General features: G+C 45.4%; 1 protein-coding gene across 4 annotated transcripts in view; it reads right to left on the minus strand.

The window, feature by feature from the left end:
• Positions 1-7,647: 7,647 nt before the first annotated feature.
• Positions 7,648-20,531, minus strand: part of RIF1 (replication timing regulatory factor 1) — a 52,524-nt gene continuing 39,640 nt past the window's right edge. For 3 of the 4 annotated variants that reach the window (XM_078610270.1, XM_078610109.1, XM_078610190.1), the window contains exons 30-35: positions 20,228-20,329; positions 19,300-19,389; positions 17,360-17,496; positions 13,113-13,263; positions 9,935-9,992; positions 7,648-9,072 (exon numbers count right to left, since the gene is read on the minus strand). In XM_078610270.1, coding sequence (XP_078466396.1) covers positions 8,843-9,072; positions 9,935-9,992; positions 13,113-13,263; positions 17,360-17,496; positions 19,300-19,389; positions 20,228-20,329 — 768 coding nt within the window. In that variant the 3' untranslated portion in view covers positions 7,648-8,842. The remainder of the gene's footprint in view (positions 9,073-9,934; positions 9,993-13,112; positions 13,264-17,359; positions 17,497-19,299; positions 19,390-20,227; positions 20,330-20,531) is intronic. The other variant, XM_078610352.1, reaches the window with a different exon arrangement.

Below are 20,531 nucleotides of genomic sequence, written 5' to 3' on the forward strand. Positions count from 1 at the left end.
TCTTATTGATGAATCATCATCTGGGGCGAAAGCCCTGGACAAAGATCTAGCAGATTAGAGAGTCGCCTTGCCTCTTAGTCAGGATCTGCGGCAGAAGCCTTTGCCAATGGTAAACTGGCAAGGAGGGGAGAGGACAGAGAGAGAGAGAGAGCAGAAGGCGAGTTCTGAGTGCGGAAGGCTGAACCGTTACCTGCTGTATGACCGGTTGCATTACCTGTGGGTTGTCAATAATGAGACCTTAGCCGAACACCGCGTGAGCTGAATCCTTTCACCCACATTGGGTCGATCCTAGCCAGGACCCCCCCCCCCCTCCAAATTCCATCTCTTAACCCTTCCAACTCGTTCAGCCGTTCCCACCACACAATCCCCTATCGTACTCTTAGGTTTTTTCGGTAAAGTCACGTAGGTAAAATGGTACCTTCTACAAACAGAATGAGGGTACCCCTATGGGCTCCCCCTTGTCACCAGTGATAGCCAACATGTTCATGGAAAAGTTAGAATCAGACGCCATCCAGACATCCACCCTACGTCCTTCCCTGTGGAAGAGGTATGTGGATGACACTTTCGTCATTTGGCCACATGGCCTCCCAGCATTGAACCACTTCTTAGACCACATCAATTCCAGACACCCATCCATCAGATTCACAATGTAAGTGGAGAAAGATGGCAAACTACCATTCTTAGATATTCTGTTTGAGAGGAGACCTGACGGATCCTTGGGACATTCTGTCTACAGGAAAGCCACCCACACAGATTCCTATTTGAAACCTGATTCCCACCACCACCCATCTCAAAAGAATTATCTCATTAAAACGCTATACCACAGAGCTCATGGCATTTCTGACCAACACCACCTGGCCAGTGAATTAAGACTTGTACATCGGGCCCTCAGGATGAACGGATACTCTGACCGCACCATCCGCCAAGCTGTTTCACCCACCATACAGAAACAGCCACTTGAAACTCCGATCAAAACTATCACGTTGCCATACATAGCAGGCGTGATACACACGGCGTCACAGAAAGTCAGACCCCCCCCTCAAATATGACGTCACAAAGCTCTGCCCCCCCCCCAAATAAAACATGCTTCAAATCGCTTTAAACTATTGTCATTGTAGTGCGTATTTAATGTGGCGCTGCACTCTGATGTTGTAGGAGAAAACATTTATTAAAAAGTCTATTTAATTAAATAGAACGTGTTGTCTATATTTATTTAAAGTTGCGCATTTTGATATGACGTCACATTTCTCACTCCCCCCCTCGTCACACATCGTCACAAATGTCTGACCCCTCCCCCCCCCCTAGGTGCGTGACGTCATTTATAGACGGTCCCTATGATACCATGAAAATGACTTGAATTCACTTTTGTTTGCCATTTAATAAAAATCACTAAAATCGTACCACTTCAGGTGGTATAATGCATCCTATGTTCCTTGGAATACCGTATGTAACTCCGCCTATTCAGATGTCACTCAATGCGTCAGTCTCCAGGGAATGCGTGTTGCACGACCCTGCTAATTGGTTGCTGGAAACTGAAGATGCTAATCGTAATCAATAATTATTACAGTCAACACCACATTCACGCCGCAACCATCAACACTAACATCATAATTACTGTGAGGCCTTCCAATTTCATAATTATCAATATCATCAATTCCACTATGAGATCTCTTTTACCAGTGGCAAAATATAATAGTAGGTTTTTACCCTTTTAACTGGTACAAAACTGACACCTTTATTCAAGGCATCATGTTTGCAATGACCACAACACAAGTAGTCAAAAAACAAACAAAAAGAAGCAACTCTGATAAGGATAATAATATGCACTGTCCTTGAAGTTGATTGGCCCACACCCGAGACGGCTTTCTTTAGAGCCTAGTCCCCATTGGTGTAGGGCCAGATGACACCAGAAGGCGTACAACTCAAACACAGTGCAATATCAGGGTATTGAGAGCTCGGGGTAAGCATTTACACTATGAGATCTCTTTTACCAGTGGCAAAATATAGTAGTAGGTTTTTACCCTTTTAACTGGTACAAAACTGACACCTTTATTCAAGGCATCATGTTTGCAATGACCACAACACAAGTAGTCAAAAAAGCAAACAAAAAGAAGCAACTCTGATAAGGATGATAATATGTACGCCTTCTGGTGTCATCTGGCCCTACACCAATGGGGACTAGGCTCTAAAGAAAGCCGTCTCGGGTGTGGGCCAATCAACTTCAAGGACAGTGCATATTATCATCCTTATCAGAGTTGCTTCTTTTTGTTTGCTTTTTTGACTACTTGTGTTGTGGTCATTGCAAACATGATGCCTTGAATAAAGGTGTCAGTTTTGTACCAGTTAAAAGGGTAAAAACCTACTATTATATTTTGCCACTGGTAAAAGAGATCTCATAGTGTAAATGCTTACCCCGAGCTCTCAATACTCTGATATTGCACTGTTTTTGAGTTGTACGCCTTCTGGTGTCATCTGGCCCTACACCAATGGGGACTAGGCTCTAAAGAAAGCCGTCTCGGGTGTGGGCCAATCAACTTCAAGCACAGTGCATATTATCATCCTTATCAGAATTGCTTCTTTTTGTTTGCTTTTTTGACTACTTGTGTTGTGGTCATTGCAAACATGATGCCTTGAATAAAGGTGTCAGTTTTGTACCAGTTAAAAGGGTAAAAACCTACTATTATCATCAATTCCATCATGATAACTCACGTAATTGCCACCACTACCCGCAGCGTCATATTCACAACAATAATTTTCACCACCATCATCACCAACACCATGTGGGTGGTGACATGGCGTTGGCAGTAGCGTCTTCGCCACTTGTTGATGAGGGTCAGTTCCAACTCAGCGGTTCCCCTGATTATATTATTACTGCTGGTGTTTTAACCCAAAAAATATACGTGCCGTCTGCTTCACAGTGGACGTCGTAGGCCTGTGACGTTATTCACAACAGTAGGCCATTGTGTGCCAATGTCATAATCCAATAAAAAAAACTGCTTGCAATGGACTCAATTGGGATACACATTGCAATCATTGCCCCGACTGCAAAATCCAGAAAATGCATCACAAGACTCGGCGAGGTTTGCCTAGTTAACCGAGCGTCAGTGTCCACAATCATCTCTACCCTGATCACACCTGCCCGGACATCGCTGCACGAGTTCTCCAAGGGCTTGCCCGAGCACGCCACTTGCCCTGGACAATTTAGAGACAGTCACTAGTCAAATTTCGATTTAATGCTTTCGTGACTGCAGGGATTCATCTTCTTGGTTCTTTCGGTAAAGTCACGTAGAAGGGAAGTAATAAAATAATAGAAATAAAACATAATAAAATAATTCTCACGACGTTTCGGCCACAACGCAAGCAGCCGTCCTCAGGTGAAGACCAGGTCTGTCGGGGAGACAGCGTCTGAACGTCTGAACGCTGTTTCCCCGACAGACCTGGTCTTCACCTGAGGACGGCTGCTTGCGTTGTGGCCGAAACGTCGTGGGAATTATTTTATTATGTTATATTTTTATTATTTTGTTACTTCCCTTCTACGTGACTTTACCGAAAGAACCAAGAAGATGAGCCACTAGTCAATAAAGGGGGCATTCGTTAACAGTGTGCGTGAGGGCACGTCAAGCTGCCACATTCTCTCCATACGCCTCCAAAACATCCCCCAGTCAAGACCAACTGTGGATGCGCTGCTATCACGAAACATCTCTCAGAATCATAAGTTTATTATCCGAGTAATTTGCCTATTGAGCTATACAGCTCTTTTTTGAAGGGTGACTCGGTCCGGCAGACAGACACGGCTGCAGCAAGAGTTAATAAACAAGATATAAAATATTTAAAAATATAAAATAAATAAAAACTAATGATCTTACGAAATAATTAAGTACATTCGCATTTGTATTGTTTCGATCTCTATAATGTCTCCCTCGGCGAACGGCAATCGTTTTGCCATCAAGTTTCTGCAGCGATGCGTTAGGTTCACTTGGTACTTAGTGTATCCAGGTGGGAGTGCAGGAATTAATTCCCTTTTGCAAGGCAAACCTGGCGCAATGCAGATAAATTGTGCAATCTTCATATTTGTTCAACTGTTACTTAAATGCGTTATTTTTTATTTGCCAATGCATTGTTTTTAACAATACATTCTGGTTAGTTTTCTATATATGTAGTGACTGTGAATGTCAGTGCGTGGTGCTGGGCTTGTGAAGCCACGGCGGGTAATGTGTTGTCATTGTGTGCTGCCCGGTTACTGGGCGTGGTGCCAGCCCAAGAGGGGCAAAAAAATAAAACATAATAAAATACAATTCTCACGACGTTTCGGCCACAACGCAAGCAGCCGTCCTCAGGTGAAGAACAGGTCTGTTGGAAAGACAGCGTCTGAAATTTCTTTCCGACAGACCTGTTCTTCACCTGAGGACGGCTGCTTTTATTTTTATTATTTTATTACTTCCCTTCTACGTGACTTTACCGAAAGAACCAAGAAGATGAATCCCTGCAGTCACGAAAGCTTTAAATCTATATTTGTGGAGCTGGTTGAAACTGGTGAAGAACTACGGCACAATGGGCTGTAGGATGTCCCTCAAAGTGCATATCCTTGATGCTCATGTGAGCGTACTCGGAGGAGCAAGGCAAGCGCTTCCACCAGGATATACTGGACTTTGAACGCCGCTACCAAGGACAGTATGACGAGAACATGATGGGAGACTACATTTGGGGGCTGATTCGTGAAAGTGATTTACAGTATAATCGTAAATCTCAAAAAACTACTCACTTCTAAATCTTTTGTAGTCATTTTTGTATTACTTTAGTATAAATACATGTGAATTTTGATTCATGTTATTTTTTGCTGACTTTATGTGAACGAAAAGACACAAATTCGCCCGTTTTCTCATTGAAAATAGGTAAATTTCAAAATATCACTGTCCTGGTCATAAAAGTAAAGTTTGAGGGGAACAATAGCCAATTTATATACTGTTGAGGCATAAGCAATTACAAAATAACACTCACTACCCAGGAACAAAAATTGTGTTACATAGTGGAATCATAGAAAGGCCTCTCAAGCAGTCGGTGTGGATTTCCGAAAGTCTGGAAATAGTTTGCGATGGTCACTGATAACACTATGTAATACTATTCTTAGGTTTTGTCGGTAAAGTCACGTAGGTAAAACATCAAAATTAATAATTAATTATTTTATTTTCATTAATTTTGATGTTTTACCTCCGTGACTTTACCGAAAAAACCTAAGAATATGATTCCTTGCAGTCACGAAAGCTTCAAATCTAGAACTATGTAATACGATTTTTGTCCCTGGGTAGTGTTATTTTTTTTATTTCGTATGCCTAAAACGTATAGAAAATGGCAATTATTCCCCACAAACTTTGCTTTTCTGACCAGGACTATATTTGAAGGAATGACACAAATGCACACATTTTCTCATTGAACCGGATCACGCGAGGCATTTCCCGGTATGGGGTGTCTCTCCCTTGCATAGGGGAGGGGATCCGAGGCAGAGGAGGTGTTGGGGCTAAGGCCCTGGGAGAGAAAGGGGAATTAAAGGTGTGCCGATTGCGGGGGTGGAGGAGCACCGTGCTGTGTAAGGTGTTGCCGATTCACGGATGGGGGGCGCCGTGCTGTGTAGAATGTCGCCGATTCACGGAAGTGCGCGCCGTGCTGAGTAAGATGTTGCAGATTCGCGAGATTTAGGGCGTCGCGTTGGGTTGAGTGTTAAGTTGGTTAGCAGGGGGCACCGGTGTGGTAGCGAAGTGTGCGGGGGGGGGGGGGGGGCACCGCGGTTGTAACAGGATTGTGGGAATTTTTTATTTCTTCGTTGAGTTGACATTACGAGTGTTCCTTGAGATTAGGGGGTTGCTCTGCCTGTCCACTGGTTGCGGCTGCTGTATTGGCAGCCGGGACGGCTGTTTTTTTAACGAAGGGGGGTGATGTAGTGACATAGCGTCAACTGCAGTGGACACTTAGCGTACACGCCGTTGAGCATATACACAGGTGTGCCGGCAGGGCGGAGGAACTGGGGCAAGGCTTACGGTAGACCTTATAGGGAGGCTCCTGGAACCCTGTGGTGGGTTCAAGAAGGGAGGCACAGCTAGGGCGGAGCCAAGCTGCACGGAAGAAAATATCAGCAGCGGAGCGCGAGAGCTCTGGGCTGCCGGTTCTGGGAGTGGACTCATCTCGTCGTCGCCGCCTTCGTCGCTGTCACCGTCGCCCGATCATTGCGCGGCCCGACAGTAGTTGGCTGTCTCGGTCGACACCGTTGGTGCAACGCGGACAGGGTCGTGTCTGGGCCGGGCTGTACGGCAGCGTGGTTGAGAGGAAGCCGGATTTGGTGGAGTTGAATGAGATAATATAGAGAGACAGTACCTCCTGCAACTACCTCGTCTCCGACTGAATAGTGTGCGCTGCACGGCACATGCACGCCTCTGACACTACAGTAGTATTTACCGACTGTAGTAGTAACTACTGACTGTATAGTAGTATCTACTGACTGTAGTGCTATCTAATGACTGCAGTAGTATCTACTGACTCTATAGTAGTGTAATAAACCTTCTCGAGACGGCTTCCGGAATCCGTCCTTTTATTTTTCAACTTCCACAGTTACACACACACACTCCCCGTTGCTGACAGACAACGGAAAGCGGGCAGACTCCCAGCTAAGTCCCCACCGCGCACGTGGCACCCGGAGCCCCGTATGCACGTGACCCCTGCTCTTTTCGTTCCCAAGTCTGCTCCCGACTCCTCTGTCTCCCCTCCTCTTAATCCCTGGGTCACGTGGTACCCCTAAGCCAATCCTCCGTAGTCAGCGTTGACCGTTCCAGATGGTTCCCCGTCAATCCCGGGACCACGCCTCTGATCCGGCTTCCCATTAGCTGAGGCCCCGATCGGCCAGGCCAATCACCCCTGCTAACATGCCGTGATCACGCCGAGGCCATGCTCCCTGGCTCACCCCTTATTAACTACAAAGCGGGACCGGCAAGCCAATCACCACGTGAGCCCTACATGGCTCTTATTACAGTAGTATCTACAGCCTCAATAGTAGTATCAACCGACTCTATAGTAGTAGTAGTACACTTGCACTGTTTTTATATTTGGTGGTTTGTATACAACTGTTACATACCTCGTTTGTTATTGTGCAATATTCTGTTAGGATCCATTAACTCATTCTCTGCAATATTGACGTTTTTGTCTGTGTGTTTTTGTTAATGTGCTCATGCACCACAGATCTCCCTTGCAAAATAGCTGGGCAAAGTGGCTTGGCTATGTACGGTGCGAAAGAAGTTCAACACATATACATATATTCTTTGGGTCTTTTGGTAAAGTCACGTAGATAGGTTCAACCTATCTACATGACTTTACCGCAGTATTAATCAGAACGGCTGCTAAGATTCAAACGGTGAACCCTCTGCAATAAACGGCAAACATGTTACCGCTATGTCCATGTCATAACCAACTTCATCCCGAGGTAAAAATATACCAAGGAAATTTTTATAATTCAGAACCAGTAAATTTTAGGCAAACATCAGACCTAATGACTAATCCACTTGACATTTTCTAACAAAAATATGAATCCGGTGATAAAACCACTTGGGTGGTAATTTCCCAGATGAAATCACAACTAAGCTTATGACAAAGAAGAGAATGAGGTGTTATATTTGTTAACTTTATTTAGCAACTGTTCAATCAACATATTCACAAAAGTGGTATGCATAAACAAGAATAGCAATGAATGAACTATATTGAAAAATTAAAATAATGAACTGACATCCCTCGGGATAAAACAAACACTGATGTGCTTCCACAACTGGCAGTCAAGGGAGGAGTGTGTGCTGGGGCAGAATGTTCAGCTGGAAAGTAAGAGTGGGTGGGCGCACTGGCAACAAGAGACAACCTTGGCAATCAAATAAGGTTGGCAGTGCCTGTTGCATTGTGCCTGCGGGCGGAGCGAGGGTTTACGCGATAAGACGTGGCCGGGTTACAGAACAGATGCTTCGTAAATGCGTGCGACAGCTTCACACGTCAACCGAGTGAAATGTGTCCAACGCTAACTCCGAATTGGGACTTCTCCACGTACCACAGGGAGTTATCAGGTAAATTAAAATTTCTGCTTTAGAGAAAGAGAGCAGAGCTCCAAGCCCTCTCCCCTCGCAGGCTGAGATGTGCTGCTGTCGCCTCTCTTGTTCATGTTTCTTCCAAGCAACACATACAAAACTTCAGTGAGCACCGGCTGGTTCTTGCTACTTCCCCTTGCCAGGCATGGCTAACACAGAGGCAAGCTAGTGCTCCGTGCCGGCTGCTGTTACATTTAGGCTGAAACCCTCAACAACAAAGGCTTGTGCAGGAAAGTGGCAAAGCTCACGGGCAAGCTTCATGGCCCTGCTAACCGATGGCCACTACCTTATTCATTCTCACATGTGACCAAAACAGGCTGCACCAAACTCTTTGGTTCTTTCGGTAAAGACCACGTAGGTAGAAAAATAATAGGTCACGACGTTTCGATCGCAACACAAGAAATCGTCATCAGGTGGGACAATCACTATTATTTTTCTACCTACGTGACTTTACCGAAATAACCAAAGAGTATGGATTCCTGCAGTCACGAAAGCTTCAAATCAAGGCTGCATCAAGTAAGACTCAGACACTTTGGCCAACCCAGGTCATGTTTGAGAAGTCATTGTGTGCCAGACGTGGCCACATTGTGGTTGCATCGCATCAGCACAGCTGCTGATAGTTGAGGATCTTGCTTGATTCTCTCTCCATCGGGCATGGGTAGTGATGCCGTTTGTTTGCGGGTGGCCAAGGCCGTTTTGCAGGAAACAAGGGCGTTTCACTGAGATGGTGCTCATCGCCGCGCCATTGCCTGAGCGACGTGCACCAGTGCGGAGAGAAGCTCACCGTGCGCCTGCAGTAGCAGAGGCAGCGGCGTGGCCCTCAGCTCTTCGCTAGGATTATGGTGTGTCAGCGCTGACACCGCCGTCAAGAACCCCGTGCCCCCTGCAGAGACAGGAGCGCCTGGGGCTTCAGCTCTGCTAGCCTCCTCGCTCAGCCCATTCACCAGCGCCTTGGAGTCTACTATGTTGGAAGCAACATAGAAAAAGACACGCCAACATTCTCAGTCAGGAACTAGCCAAACATCTCAGGGCAGGCTCCGAAAGTGGTTCACGAAAAACTCAACTTATTTGTCGAAACAATGTTTAACTCAGTGAGGATTATATATATATATATATTAAAAAAAAACACTGACATGGCGCTGGTGGCACGCATGATCATTATAAATACTTTTATGCTTTTGATTTGTGTCAGGGATAATATTCATTTTTAATCAGCTTAAACTCAGGTTTACTTTCCATCAGAGAAAATCTCAGCAAGTTCTCCTAGGCAGAGAATTCTAAGTGGAATTTGAACTGATTATTCTTATTTATTTAAAGGATTTGGAGAATGGAAACAAGAAAACGTTGCATAACACAAGAGCTCTGTATATCACAAAATGATAGCAATGCTTTAACACATAGGCTTTCGCGACCAATATCATCCTTAATAGAGTTTTTTTTGGGTTAGATCGCGTAAATATATAAATGAGTCATTAAAACCCGCCACCACCCGACAGAGCCAACTGGTAAGGGTTGTCACGTAAACAGAACGTGCCAATTCGTCACTAGTACAGCACACCGGTGTGTTGGAGAGCCAAGCCACAACATTTACAAACGGAGTACGATGTTTCGCCAGGAATTACAACCAGCTTCATCAGGCGACAGCCAGATTTGTTTTCTGATGGAGCTAGTTGTAATTACTGGCGAAACATTTAAATGATTAAGACGATTTACATTCGGTGGCTGCTACCGTTTTTCTTATATGGTCTCAATCCAGACTTTTTTGACTGTCCCCTCATCAGGGTTGAGAGAGGAGATAAACACTGGCTTCAGGGAGAGGTCACCTTGGTCGTCGGGAGGCAGCACCAGCGCCATCTCCTGCTCCGTGGCCCCTGGCCCCTTCTACAAACCACAATAACATCAACCACCACCATCATCATCCTGTTTAGAATGCGGATCTCTGGGCAGCAGAGAGCAAGCACTGAAAGCGAACCCACATTAAAGTCACATCATTCGGTGATACAGCCTGTTTCTCCTATAACGGCAGGAAGAGGTTGGGTTCCTGAAGAACACAACTTGATGGGAAAAATGGCGTTATAATAATTTTATATATAATATAGGGATGAACAAAGACTAAGGCGTGTGGTGGGTAGCATCTAGAAGCATCCAGCAGCATCCCGCCTTGTGTGATGCTATACCGAGGCAGCCGTACAACAGCTTATTCCTACTCGCCGACATATTTCCATTCACTGGATTGTGTTCCCGAATATATTCATCGCGTTCTATCCAATTAGTGTGATGAAAACACGCGTTATAGGAGAACAGACTGTACTGCGTTTGCAGACGTGCACGAGCATAAATAACAACAAAACACGAAATATCTATTAGTAACTTCTCTAATCCGGTTGAATTTATCATTTGGCCCAGGAATGCATCACTAAGCAGATGATGTTAATGATGGCCTCACTATGACAGCATACCCAAAACGCAATGTGCCAGGAACATAAACATTTACTTTGAATCCAAATGAGCTTATTGAGTGACACATTGTTGATCATTGCAGAGTTTGCCTGTTCCTCAAAAGCTACTGATAAGCACCTATTCAAGTACCTATTCAAGTGCTAACTTGAATAGGTACTTAATTAAAAGAAAAACTGTTCAATAAGAAACTCTATTCTAATTTTATTATCATCATGCCCCACGGTGTAAAGTGCAGCTTCCAACAGTTATCTACTGTCTCCCTGGCCTCTCTATGTTCCAAGAAGAGAGTCCATAGTCCGAAAACGTCGCCTGTAATATATTTATTCCTATTAAGGTCAGCACAGCGGGGTGGTGGTAGTGAAAGCAGGAAACAACACCAGTCAAACCCCGCCCCTCCCCAAAGTACTTATATTTTACATATAATTAACCTTGAGGAGCTTAAAGCCCGATTAAGACACTGACAATTGCTGCTAACGCTGTGTGGGAAATGACGCCCAGCCACTGGAGCCATGGTAGTGTTGTTGCTGACCCACCCACAGGTCTGCCCCTTCACGCCGACACATGCATAGTATTTAACAGAGGTGTGGACTCGAGTCATGTGACTTGGACTCGAGTCAGACTCGAGTCATGAATTTGATGACTTGCGACTCGACTTGGACTTGCATAACAATGACTTTGTCCCACCTATGAGATGTGGACTCAAGTCATGTGACTTGGACTCGAGTCAGACTCGAGTCATGAATTTGATGACTTGCGACTCGACTTGGACTTGCATAACAATGACTTTGTCCCACCTATGGTATTTAAACCATACAAACTATATTTTAGCAGGTAAGGCCCACTAAGCTATAGAGATCTTTTTCAGAAGCGACCTGGCCAAAAATAATAGCTCAACGAAGTGGCTTATCACGTGGAAATGAACACCAGCCAAATACTCTAAAAGCATGTTTCTAAACGTGGAGGGTAAAACTGGAGGACCTGGAGAAAAATCCACGCGACCAAGGGGAGAACATGCAAACTCCAAATATACAGGCGTCAGGGTTGGGTTTGAACCCACAACCTCCTGTATACCATGAGAGGTAGTTAACATCTCGCCACCATGGCATACACACACACACATCACTGTCTGCTTCACCCGTTTTGCTTAATTCCCTGAATCTATATTGCACAGGGGAACCAAGTGCCAATTAGCACTTACGTACACTTTAATGTATTCAAGCAATGAAAACAAAACAAAGGAAGCCAATTATAGCATTTCGAGTAATGTTCCCATTATCAACCCTCAAAGAGATTTTACTAACTAATGTATTGTATGATTGCGCCATGGCTGATGATGCTGTGAGGACTACTACTCCTGCAGTGATTGGGCATTTCCAATTTAAAGCCAAGAGTGACTATTATGTCAAGAGAGAAGGATAAGTGCATTAGAAATATAACGTTATCTATATATCAGTACAATAGGCACTATAAGGCTGTTTACTGTACCTTAATTGTAATTGTACTATGATTAGCTTAAACATAACCTTCCATAGCCAACTTATGCTTAAGCCAATTTGTTACTTAGCACCGATGCACATTTGTGCAATATTTACAATTTCTCGTGTGAAAAGGTTGTTTTTGCAGGGTTTTCGATTTTCTTCATTGATGTACTTTGTCTCGCTTTTGTAATTTTGGTGACACAAATCACTCTCGCAAACTGGCCTATCCTGGTCTCTTGACCTCTCAATTGCTTAAACAAATAAAATGTAATTTGATTGGCGATGGGACACCGACTACCTCCACGTAGTCTATACACCATCGTTGTTAAGCCGAATCATTATCCCTTCACTAGTTAGCTTCTGCAGTGGTTAACACAATGCACTTTGAACCCGGTGACTGAAATTCAATTCCGGCAAGTCATTTGGGGTGTATTTTTCACATTTGGCAACGTTTTACCATGGTGCCCGCACTAAAATGGCCTACTTTTCTTCCAATGTCACGGGATCTTTAATATACATTGTGGAACAGACCGGGGGGAGGGGGCTATTTTACGGTTCATTGGGCAGAAGGATGGCACAGCAGTAACACTTGTCTCAAAGCACGAATATCCGACGTTCGATTCCGGACTTGGGGCCTTTCTGTGTGGAATTTGTATGTTCTCCCTCTATTCTGGATCTTTTAATCTCCTCCAATAGAAAAAAAACAAGCAAGTGGTATTGGCCAAACAGCCCTATGCTTAGACATTTCCTGACAATTACTCAATCGGCATCATTGCCTCCTCCTGAGAAAACTTGGTAGGTCTATGCTGAAAAGAGTGTTGATACTCGGTCAGGCTTTTCTTGGGAAAGCTTACAGAATGCATCCACAAAATTAATCAGAGTTGCGGCTAGGTTCCAACCACAAACCTGTGCAAATCAGCGGATGTGCAACCGCTGGGCCATGTCACCAAAATACCGGCCATCTCGTCTCCCTCTAAATGCCCACGAGTCGATGGGCTGCAGCAAGACCAGTCTCATCAACATCACCACCACCACCTATAAAAGGAAAAAAACAAGGTTGCACCTGCTCATGGAAAATCTTCAGCACCCTGTGCAGCGTGTGTAGCTTGGGTGAGCGGATGGGGAGGGAGTGCAGGTCTGCGGCGTTCAGTGCCGCCAGGTCGCCCACGGTGCTGATGGAGCGCGCTCGCACCAAGTGGCCTAGCCCACGGGCCCTGCACACAACACACACGCACACGCGCGCACGTGTCAAGACAAAAAAAATATCCCGTGTGTAGCTGTTCACACCGTTGGGTAAAACTATAACTATAAAGCCTCATTGAGTTTCACGACTATGTTTCAGGAAGGATCCTGCCATGTCGCAGTAGGGAGCGATGGTTGCCATGTATGAATAAAATCGATTTTAAAAAATGTATATGGAACATTTTGAGCACGATGTCGGAATATAATGGGCCTACCCTTGCAGATGACATGACAGAATCTTTAAAGTCCAACTGTGAAGCATAGCGTTCGGGAGTATAGTACAGTACAACAAAGGATTTCGCTAGACATGTATTATTTAGATTTGAAGCTTTCGTGACTGCAATGATTCATATTCTTTGGTTTTATCGGTAAAGTCACGTAGGTAAAACATTAAAATTAATGAAAGTAAAATAAAATAAAACAAAACAAAAATAAAATTCACGACGTTTCGGAGGCAACACAAGTCTCCGTCATCAGGTGGGACCGTCACAGCCGAATTAGCTGCATCAAGTGAAGCAATGATTCAAGATGTAATCCCTTATAAGCAAGTTGAAGGGAGGTGGAGAGGGGGGGGGGGAGAGCTTATCAGGCTGTGGTAGCCAATGAATGGAAACGTATCGGGAGGGAGGAGGAGCGGTGATCAAAGACTGCACGTAGTGCTCAACACAATGAATGGAGACGTGTCGGGACGGAGGGCGAGCGGCGATCAAAGACTGCACGCAGTGCTCAACACAATGAATGGAGACGCGCCGGGACGGAGGGCGAGCGGTGATCAAAGACATCACGTAGTGCTCAACACAATGAATGGAAACGTGTCGGGACGGAGGCCGAGCGGTGATCAAAGAACAATGAAGAGATTACTGTTAAACACTGGGGATGTTAACACTCGGTGAAGTAAATTAAAAGTGCCTGTCAGATAAGATGGTCCAAAAAGTGTAATTAAGTCTTTTTTGCGTGGTTAATAACATCTTTCCAGTGATTACTGAGTTTGTACCCATCATCACGGTTGAAATTATGTCTGTGTTTGTATATTTGTATGGCTTCGTGTACAAACCTTTGATGGTAGCCCGGAGGTTTGCAGAGAACCTTGGTCTCGGAAAAGACAATTTCATGAGAGCCCGCCGAGTTGTAGCAATGATCGGCAACGGCCGAAGAATCAGTTCTGCCGTGTTTCAGATCTGACTTGTGCTCGCGGACACGATCAGCAACATGACGTTTTGTTTCTCCAATGTAGCAATCACCACAAATGCAACTCAATTTGTAGACTCCAGGATACTGTAAGTCAGGAACGACATCCTTCACAGATGGAATCAGATCACGGATTTTATGCACTGTACTGAATCGGACTTGGATCTTATGTTTGTTTAGAATTTTGGAGATCTTTTTGGTCACGCCTGCTATGTATGGTAACGTGATAGTTTTGGTCGGAGTTTCATGTGGTTGTTTCTGTGTGGTGGGAGAGACAGCTTTGCGGATAGTACGGTCAGAGTATCCGTTCATCCTGAGGGCCCGATGTACATGTCTTAATTCATCAGTCAGGTGGTGTTGGTCAGAAATGCCATGGGCTCTGTGGTATAGCGTTTTGATGAGAGAATTCTTTTGAGATGGGTGGTGGTGGGAATCCGGTTTCAAGTAGGAATCTGTGTGGGTGGCTTTCCTGTAGACAGAATGTCCCAAGGATCCGTCAAGCCTCCTCTTAAACAGAATATCCAAGAATGGTAGTTTACCGTTTTTCTCCACTTCCATGGTGAATCTGATAGATGGGTGTCTAGAATTGATGTGGTCCAAGAAGTGGTTCAATGCTGGGAGGCCATGTGGCCAGATGACGAAAGTGTCATCCACATATCTCTTCCACAGGGAAGAACGCAGGGTGGATGTCTGGATGGCAAACAGAATGAGGGTACCCCTATGGGCTCCCCCTTGTCACCAGTTATAGCCAACATGTTCATGGAAAAGTTTGAATCAGACGCCATCCAGACATCCACCCTGCGTCCTTCCCTGTGGAAGAGATATGTGGATGACACTTTCGTCATCTGGCCACATGGCCTCCCAGCATTGAACCACTTCTTGGACCACATCAATTCTAGACACCCATCTATCAGATTCACCATGGAAGTGGAGAAAAACGGTAAACTACCATTCTTGGATATTCTGTTTAAGAGGAGGCTTGACGGATCCTTGGGACATTCTGTCTACAGGAAAGCCACCCACACAGATTCCTACTTGAAACCGGATTCCCACCACCACCCATCTCAAAAGAATTCTCTCATCAAAACGCTATACCACAGAGCCCATGGCATTTCTGACCAACACCACCTGACTGATGAATTAAGACATGTACATCGGGCCCTCAGGATGAACGGATACTCTGACCGTACTATCCGCCAAGCTGTCTCTCCCACCACACAGAAACAACCACATGAAACTCCGACCAAAACTATCACGTTACCATACATAGCAGGCGTGACCAAAAAGATCTCCAAAATTCTAAACAAACATAAGATCCAAGTCCGATTCAGTACAGTGCATAAAATCCGTGATCTGATTCCATCTGTGAAGGATGTCGTTCCTGACTTACAGTATCCTGGAGTCTACAAATTGAGTTGCATTTGTGGTGATTGCTACATTGGAGAAACAAAACGTCATGTTGCTGATCATGTCCGCGAGCACAAGTCAGATCTGAAACACGGCAGAACTGATTCTTCGGCCGTTGCCGATCATTGCTACAACTCGGCGGGCTCTCATGAAATTGTCTTTTCCGAGACCAAGGTTCTCTGCAAACCTCCGGGCTACCATCAAAGGTTTGTACACGAAGCCATACAAATATACAAACACAGACATAATTTCAACCGTGATGATGGGTACAAACTCAGTAATCACTGGAAAGATGTTATTAACCACGCAAAAAAGACTTAATTACACTTTTTGGACCATCTTATCTGACAGGCACTATTTTAATTTACTTCACCGAGTGTTAACATCCCCAGTGTTTAACAGTAATCTCTTCATTGTTCTTTGATCACCGCTCGGCCTCCGTCCCGACACGTTTCCATTCATTGTGTTGAGCACTACGTGATGTCTTTGATCACCGCTCGCCCTCCGTCCCGGCGCGTCTCCATTCATTGTGTTGAGCACTGCGTGCAGTCTTTGATCGCCGCTCGCCCTCCGTCCCGACACGTCTCCATTCATTGTGTTGAGCACTACGTGCAGTCTTTGATCACCGCTCCTCCTCCCTCCCGATACGTTTCCATTCATTGGCTACCACAGCCTGATAAGCTCTCCCCCCCCCCCCTCTCCACCTCCCTTCAACTTGCTTATAAGGGATTACATCTTGAATCATTGCTTCACTTGATGCAGCTAATTCGGCTGTGACGGTCCCACCTGATGACGGAGACTTGTGTTGCCTCCGAAACGTCGTGAATTTTATTTTTGTTTTGTTTTATTTTATTTTACTTTCATTAATTTTAATGTTTTACCTACGTGACTTTACCGATAAAACCAAAGAATATGTATTATTTATTGTAAAATAATATTGGTCCGCCTCAGTCCACTGAGCAGTAGGTCAAACACAGTCAGTTCTGAATCCCTCGCTGGTCTGAGATCACGTCTCGTGAAGTTTCAAAACAACACCCACTTGTTCAAAATGCAGAACTAACTTAAATGGAAACTTTCCTATCAACTATGTTAATTTTACCAGGTAAGGCCCACTGAGTTATATAGATCTCTTTCAGAAGTGACCTGGCCACAAATGATAGCTTAACAAAGTGGATTATCACATGGAAATTTACATCAGCCAAACACTCTAGTAAAGGCATGTTTATAAATGTGGAGGGGAAAACCAGAAGATCTGCAGAAAAACCCACGCAACCACGGGGAGAGACATGCAAATTCCAAACATACAGGCATCAGGGTAGGGATCGACATCACAGCCTCCTGTATAGCAGGCATGGTAGTTAACATCTTGCCACCGCGTTGCTCTGTGATACACATGGTTGTGGCACTGCGATTGTGTATGTGTAACAGGACTGCTGTACATGTGGCCGTGCCAATAGTTAACACTGGCCTCACCATATCGCCGGCGTGAGCTGGTGCAGCACGGCCTCCACTGGAGTTTTACAGCCGATGAGCGCGGGGAAAATGGGGCCCACGCTCTGCACGGGAACCACTTCCAGTGGCTGGGGCAACATGGTGCACAGCTGTTCCTGCTGAGGATGCACGGAGCAGTGAAAGCGTGGAAAGTCATGCTGCGCAACGCACATAGCAGCAGCACAACCAGCCTGGCTGTAACTCGAAACCCGATGAGACTTGGCACATCAGAACAAGGTAGGGGGCAAGTAAGGGAGAAACAAAAATGCTTTTTGACACAGCTTGGCACAAGGACGTGGCACTCATCTCTAAGGTCGTCTTCATGAACCGTAAATTAAAGCCCTACATGCCTAGCGACTAGCAATGTTGCTTGCTGTACTATTTGGACACTTGGTTATCAAGTCCAGTTTATTTATTTTACTAGGTAAGAACTCAAGAGACCATGATAGTCTCCTTTGCAAGTGGCCTATGTCACGATAACGACAAAAAAGTCAGGGAAAAAATAAGTATAACCCGTAAAAACAAAGTTTTTCACTATAAATCCTTTATATGCGTGGCAGCGAACTTAATATAAAGGATTTAAAAATATATTCGCCTGTGGAGGACGCGGGGATCGATCCCGCGACCTTTGGCATGGGAAGCGAGGGCGCTACCAACTGCGCTACTCCGCCACGGCCTGTGGAGGGGTTACGCTCTGGGCTCTTATACTGTGACGTTCAGCCAAAGCGATGAATGAGTTCTATTTGAATATATGTAAAATATTATTTTTTTGCCTAAAAAGTGTAAAATTTTGGGAATTTTTTTTCACGAACATTAATTGTCTGGCACAACGAGTCTGTGTGGAAAATGTCAGCTCGATTGGATCACGGGCAGTGGGTTAAAAAACGACCGAAAGATTTGCACGGTCCTAAGCAAGCAAGCAAGCACGCGAACTTACTATAAAGGATTTAATAACGGCAACAGGGGAATCGGAAATATTGCAAACATAAATCAATGTTAAACAAAATATTCCCTGTAATGTAAGTTCGTTCAGGCAGAAAATTGTAATCACTGACCATCATAAGAATTACAATTAAGTTACAGACACATACCTACTATAATCACCCAGGAATGTCCTTAATGCTCGTGACGTCACTCCAAATCGACCATCCCCCCTCATTAATATTCATGAGAAAGTGACGTCCTCCAAATGGACACGCCCCCCACCTCTCATTAATAATGAGCGGGTGATGTCAGTCTGCACGGAGAACCCCCCCCTCATTAATAATGAGCAGGTGACATCACTCCACATCAAACAGTCCCCATAATCAATAATCATGAACAGGTGACGTCCTCCAAATGGGCTACCCCCCCTCCATTAATAATAATTAGCGGCTGACGTCACTCCACGTGGGGGGCCGATGCGCCTCCTCCCCCCTCCTCGGCGTCAACTGACAACCTTCACTACAAAGGCAGAACCCTCACGTCACGCGATCTCCGTAATGCTGTTGAGGCATCAAAGTAAAAAGGACGTCATGATGAACAAAGGATTATAACCTTAAAATGAAACAGGTCTGTGTCACCGCGCCCTTACAAATTGCACACGCATTCATACAATGAATATCACGTCGCGGTCTGCTCTTCGCTTGCAAGTTTCACATTTACTGCAATACACCAGCCTTGGACGGGCAAATGGCTAGTTAAATAGAAATAGCGTTACTATTGTACAAATATGTAAACAACAATCTGCCACTCCTACTGGCCGACGATTTTTTCGTGTAATTTACAATGCCTCTAGTACTCCGTCGAAATGCGCTTTATAAATGTAATTCATAATTATTACACTCACTCGCCTGCTGTATTCCCTAACACTCCCTGCCACCACACTACCGCCCCTGGCACTCCCTTGCTCTCTCCATTGCCACTGCCACTCCTCCACTCACCAGCCGCTTCTTGGGTGGGGTGTTTCCGAGAGCACGACGAGAAAGAGGCCGCCGGCTCATCGGGGAGGTCCGCGTCGGAGTCAAAAGGTGCTGTGCAACACACACACACACGCACCACTGTCACCATAGATGGGGGCTCACAACCACCTGTGTGCTGGTGTGGGCAATGCGGAGCCAGGATTTTCAGGTGGGGGGGGGGGGGCAACCCCTCCAGCAATGAAAAATTATAGTTGTTAGTAAGTAAGGACTTGTCCCTTGCTTTTTATTCGACGCGTGTGCGGCGATGATGCAGCCATCGATCGAGGGTCGAATTCATACCGTATGTGATCTGCATCGCGCTCGCTGAAGGTGTTAATGCCTTCAGGGAAGTCGTGTACTGTATACGCAACTGCGCACAATTCTGCGAGTCACTTAGAACTGCTTTGCCGTTACTTATTGCCAATTATGGACTCGGACTATTGTCCTATCATCTCATAAAGTCCCTGGCACGTAATAATATGCTACACAGTGGCAGTGGGGTCACCAAATGCCGATTTATTAATAATAAACCCCAATGATCTGATCGAAATTAGGGATTTCGATCAGATCATTGGGGGGGGGGGCACGTACAACCCCACCCCCCCCCCACTGGCTCCGCCAAGCAGTAGCCCTCTAACAACAACGGAAAGCAGAAGAGTGCAGCTCACAACAATGAGTGGAGCACCGGGCGGCTAAAATACAACAAAAGTTGACAGTCAGGGGGCACAGGTGGTGCATCTGCCAGTCATCTCAGTCAACCCATGGCACCTGGGTCTGTCCCGTGACCTCCTGCCAATGAGCTTTCCATTCTTCAGGTGGCTTCAAAGTGTACTTAGTCTGGCACAAGCGTCATGGTGACGTAACCGCCACCGAGTGGCGAACAGCGGTTGTTATCCGTGTTCGTACGTACCTGTGTGAACGTGCGGGACTGGCTGCGGCTGGGACTGCGGCGGTCGATGTCATCTGCCAGCGTTTCGTGCCGGATGGGGTTAGCAAATGACACGCGTCGTGTCTGTACACATACACACAGAGACATGCTGCCATGTTTAAACTAAAGTAAACAAGTCAAAGCGTCCCCCTGTTGAAACAAGCGTCATGCAAAGCACATCTCTGTTAGCGATTCTGAGATGCCGGAAATTCAACGTAAATGGTGGCACCAAATTCTCCTTATAACAACCGCTGTTGGGCATCCCACATTTAATGACCAATGGAAA

This window comes from Lampetra planeri, chromosome 1, assembly GCF_965212315.1.
Source record: "Lampetra planeri chromosome 1, kcLamPlan1.2.h2, whole genome shotgun sequence".
In the NCBI taxonomy this organism is placed as follows: domain Eukaryota; kingdom Metazoa; phylum Chordata; class Hyperoartia; order Petromyzontiformes; family Petromyzontidae; genus Lampetra; species Lampetra planeri.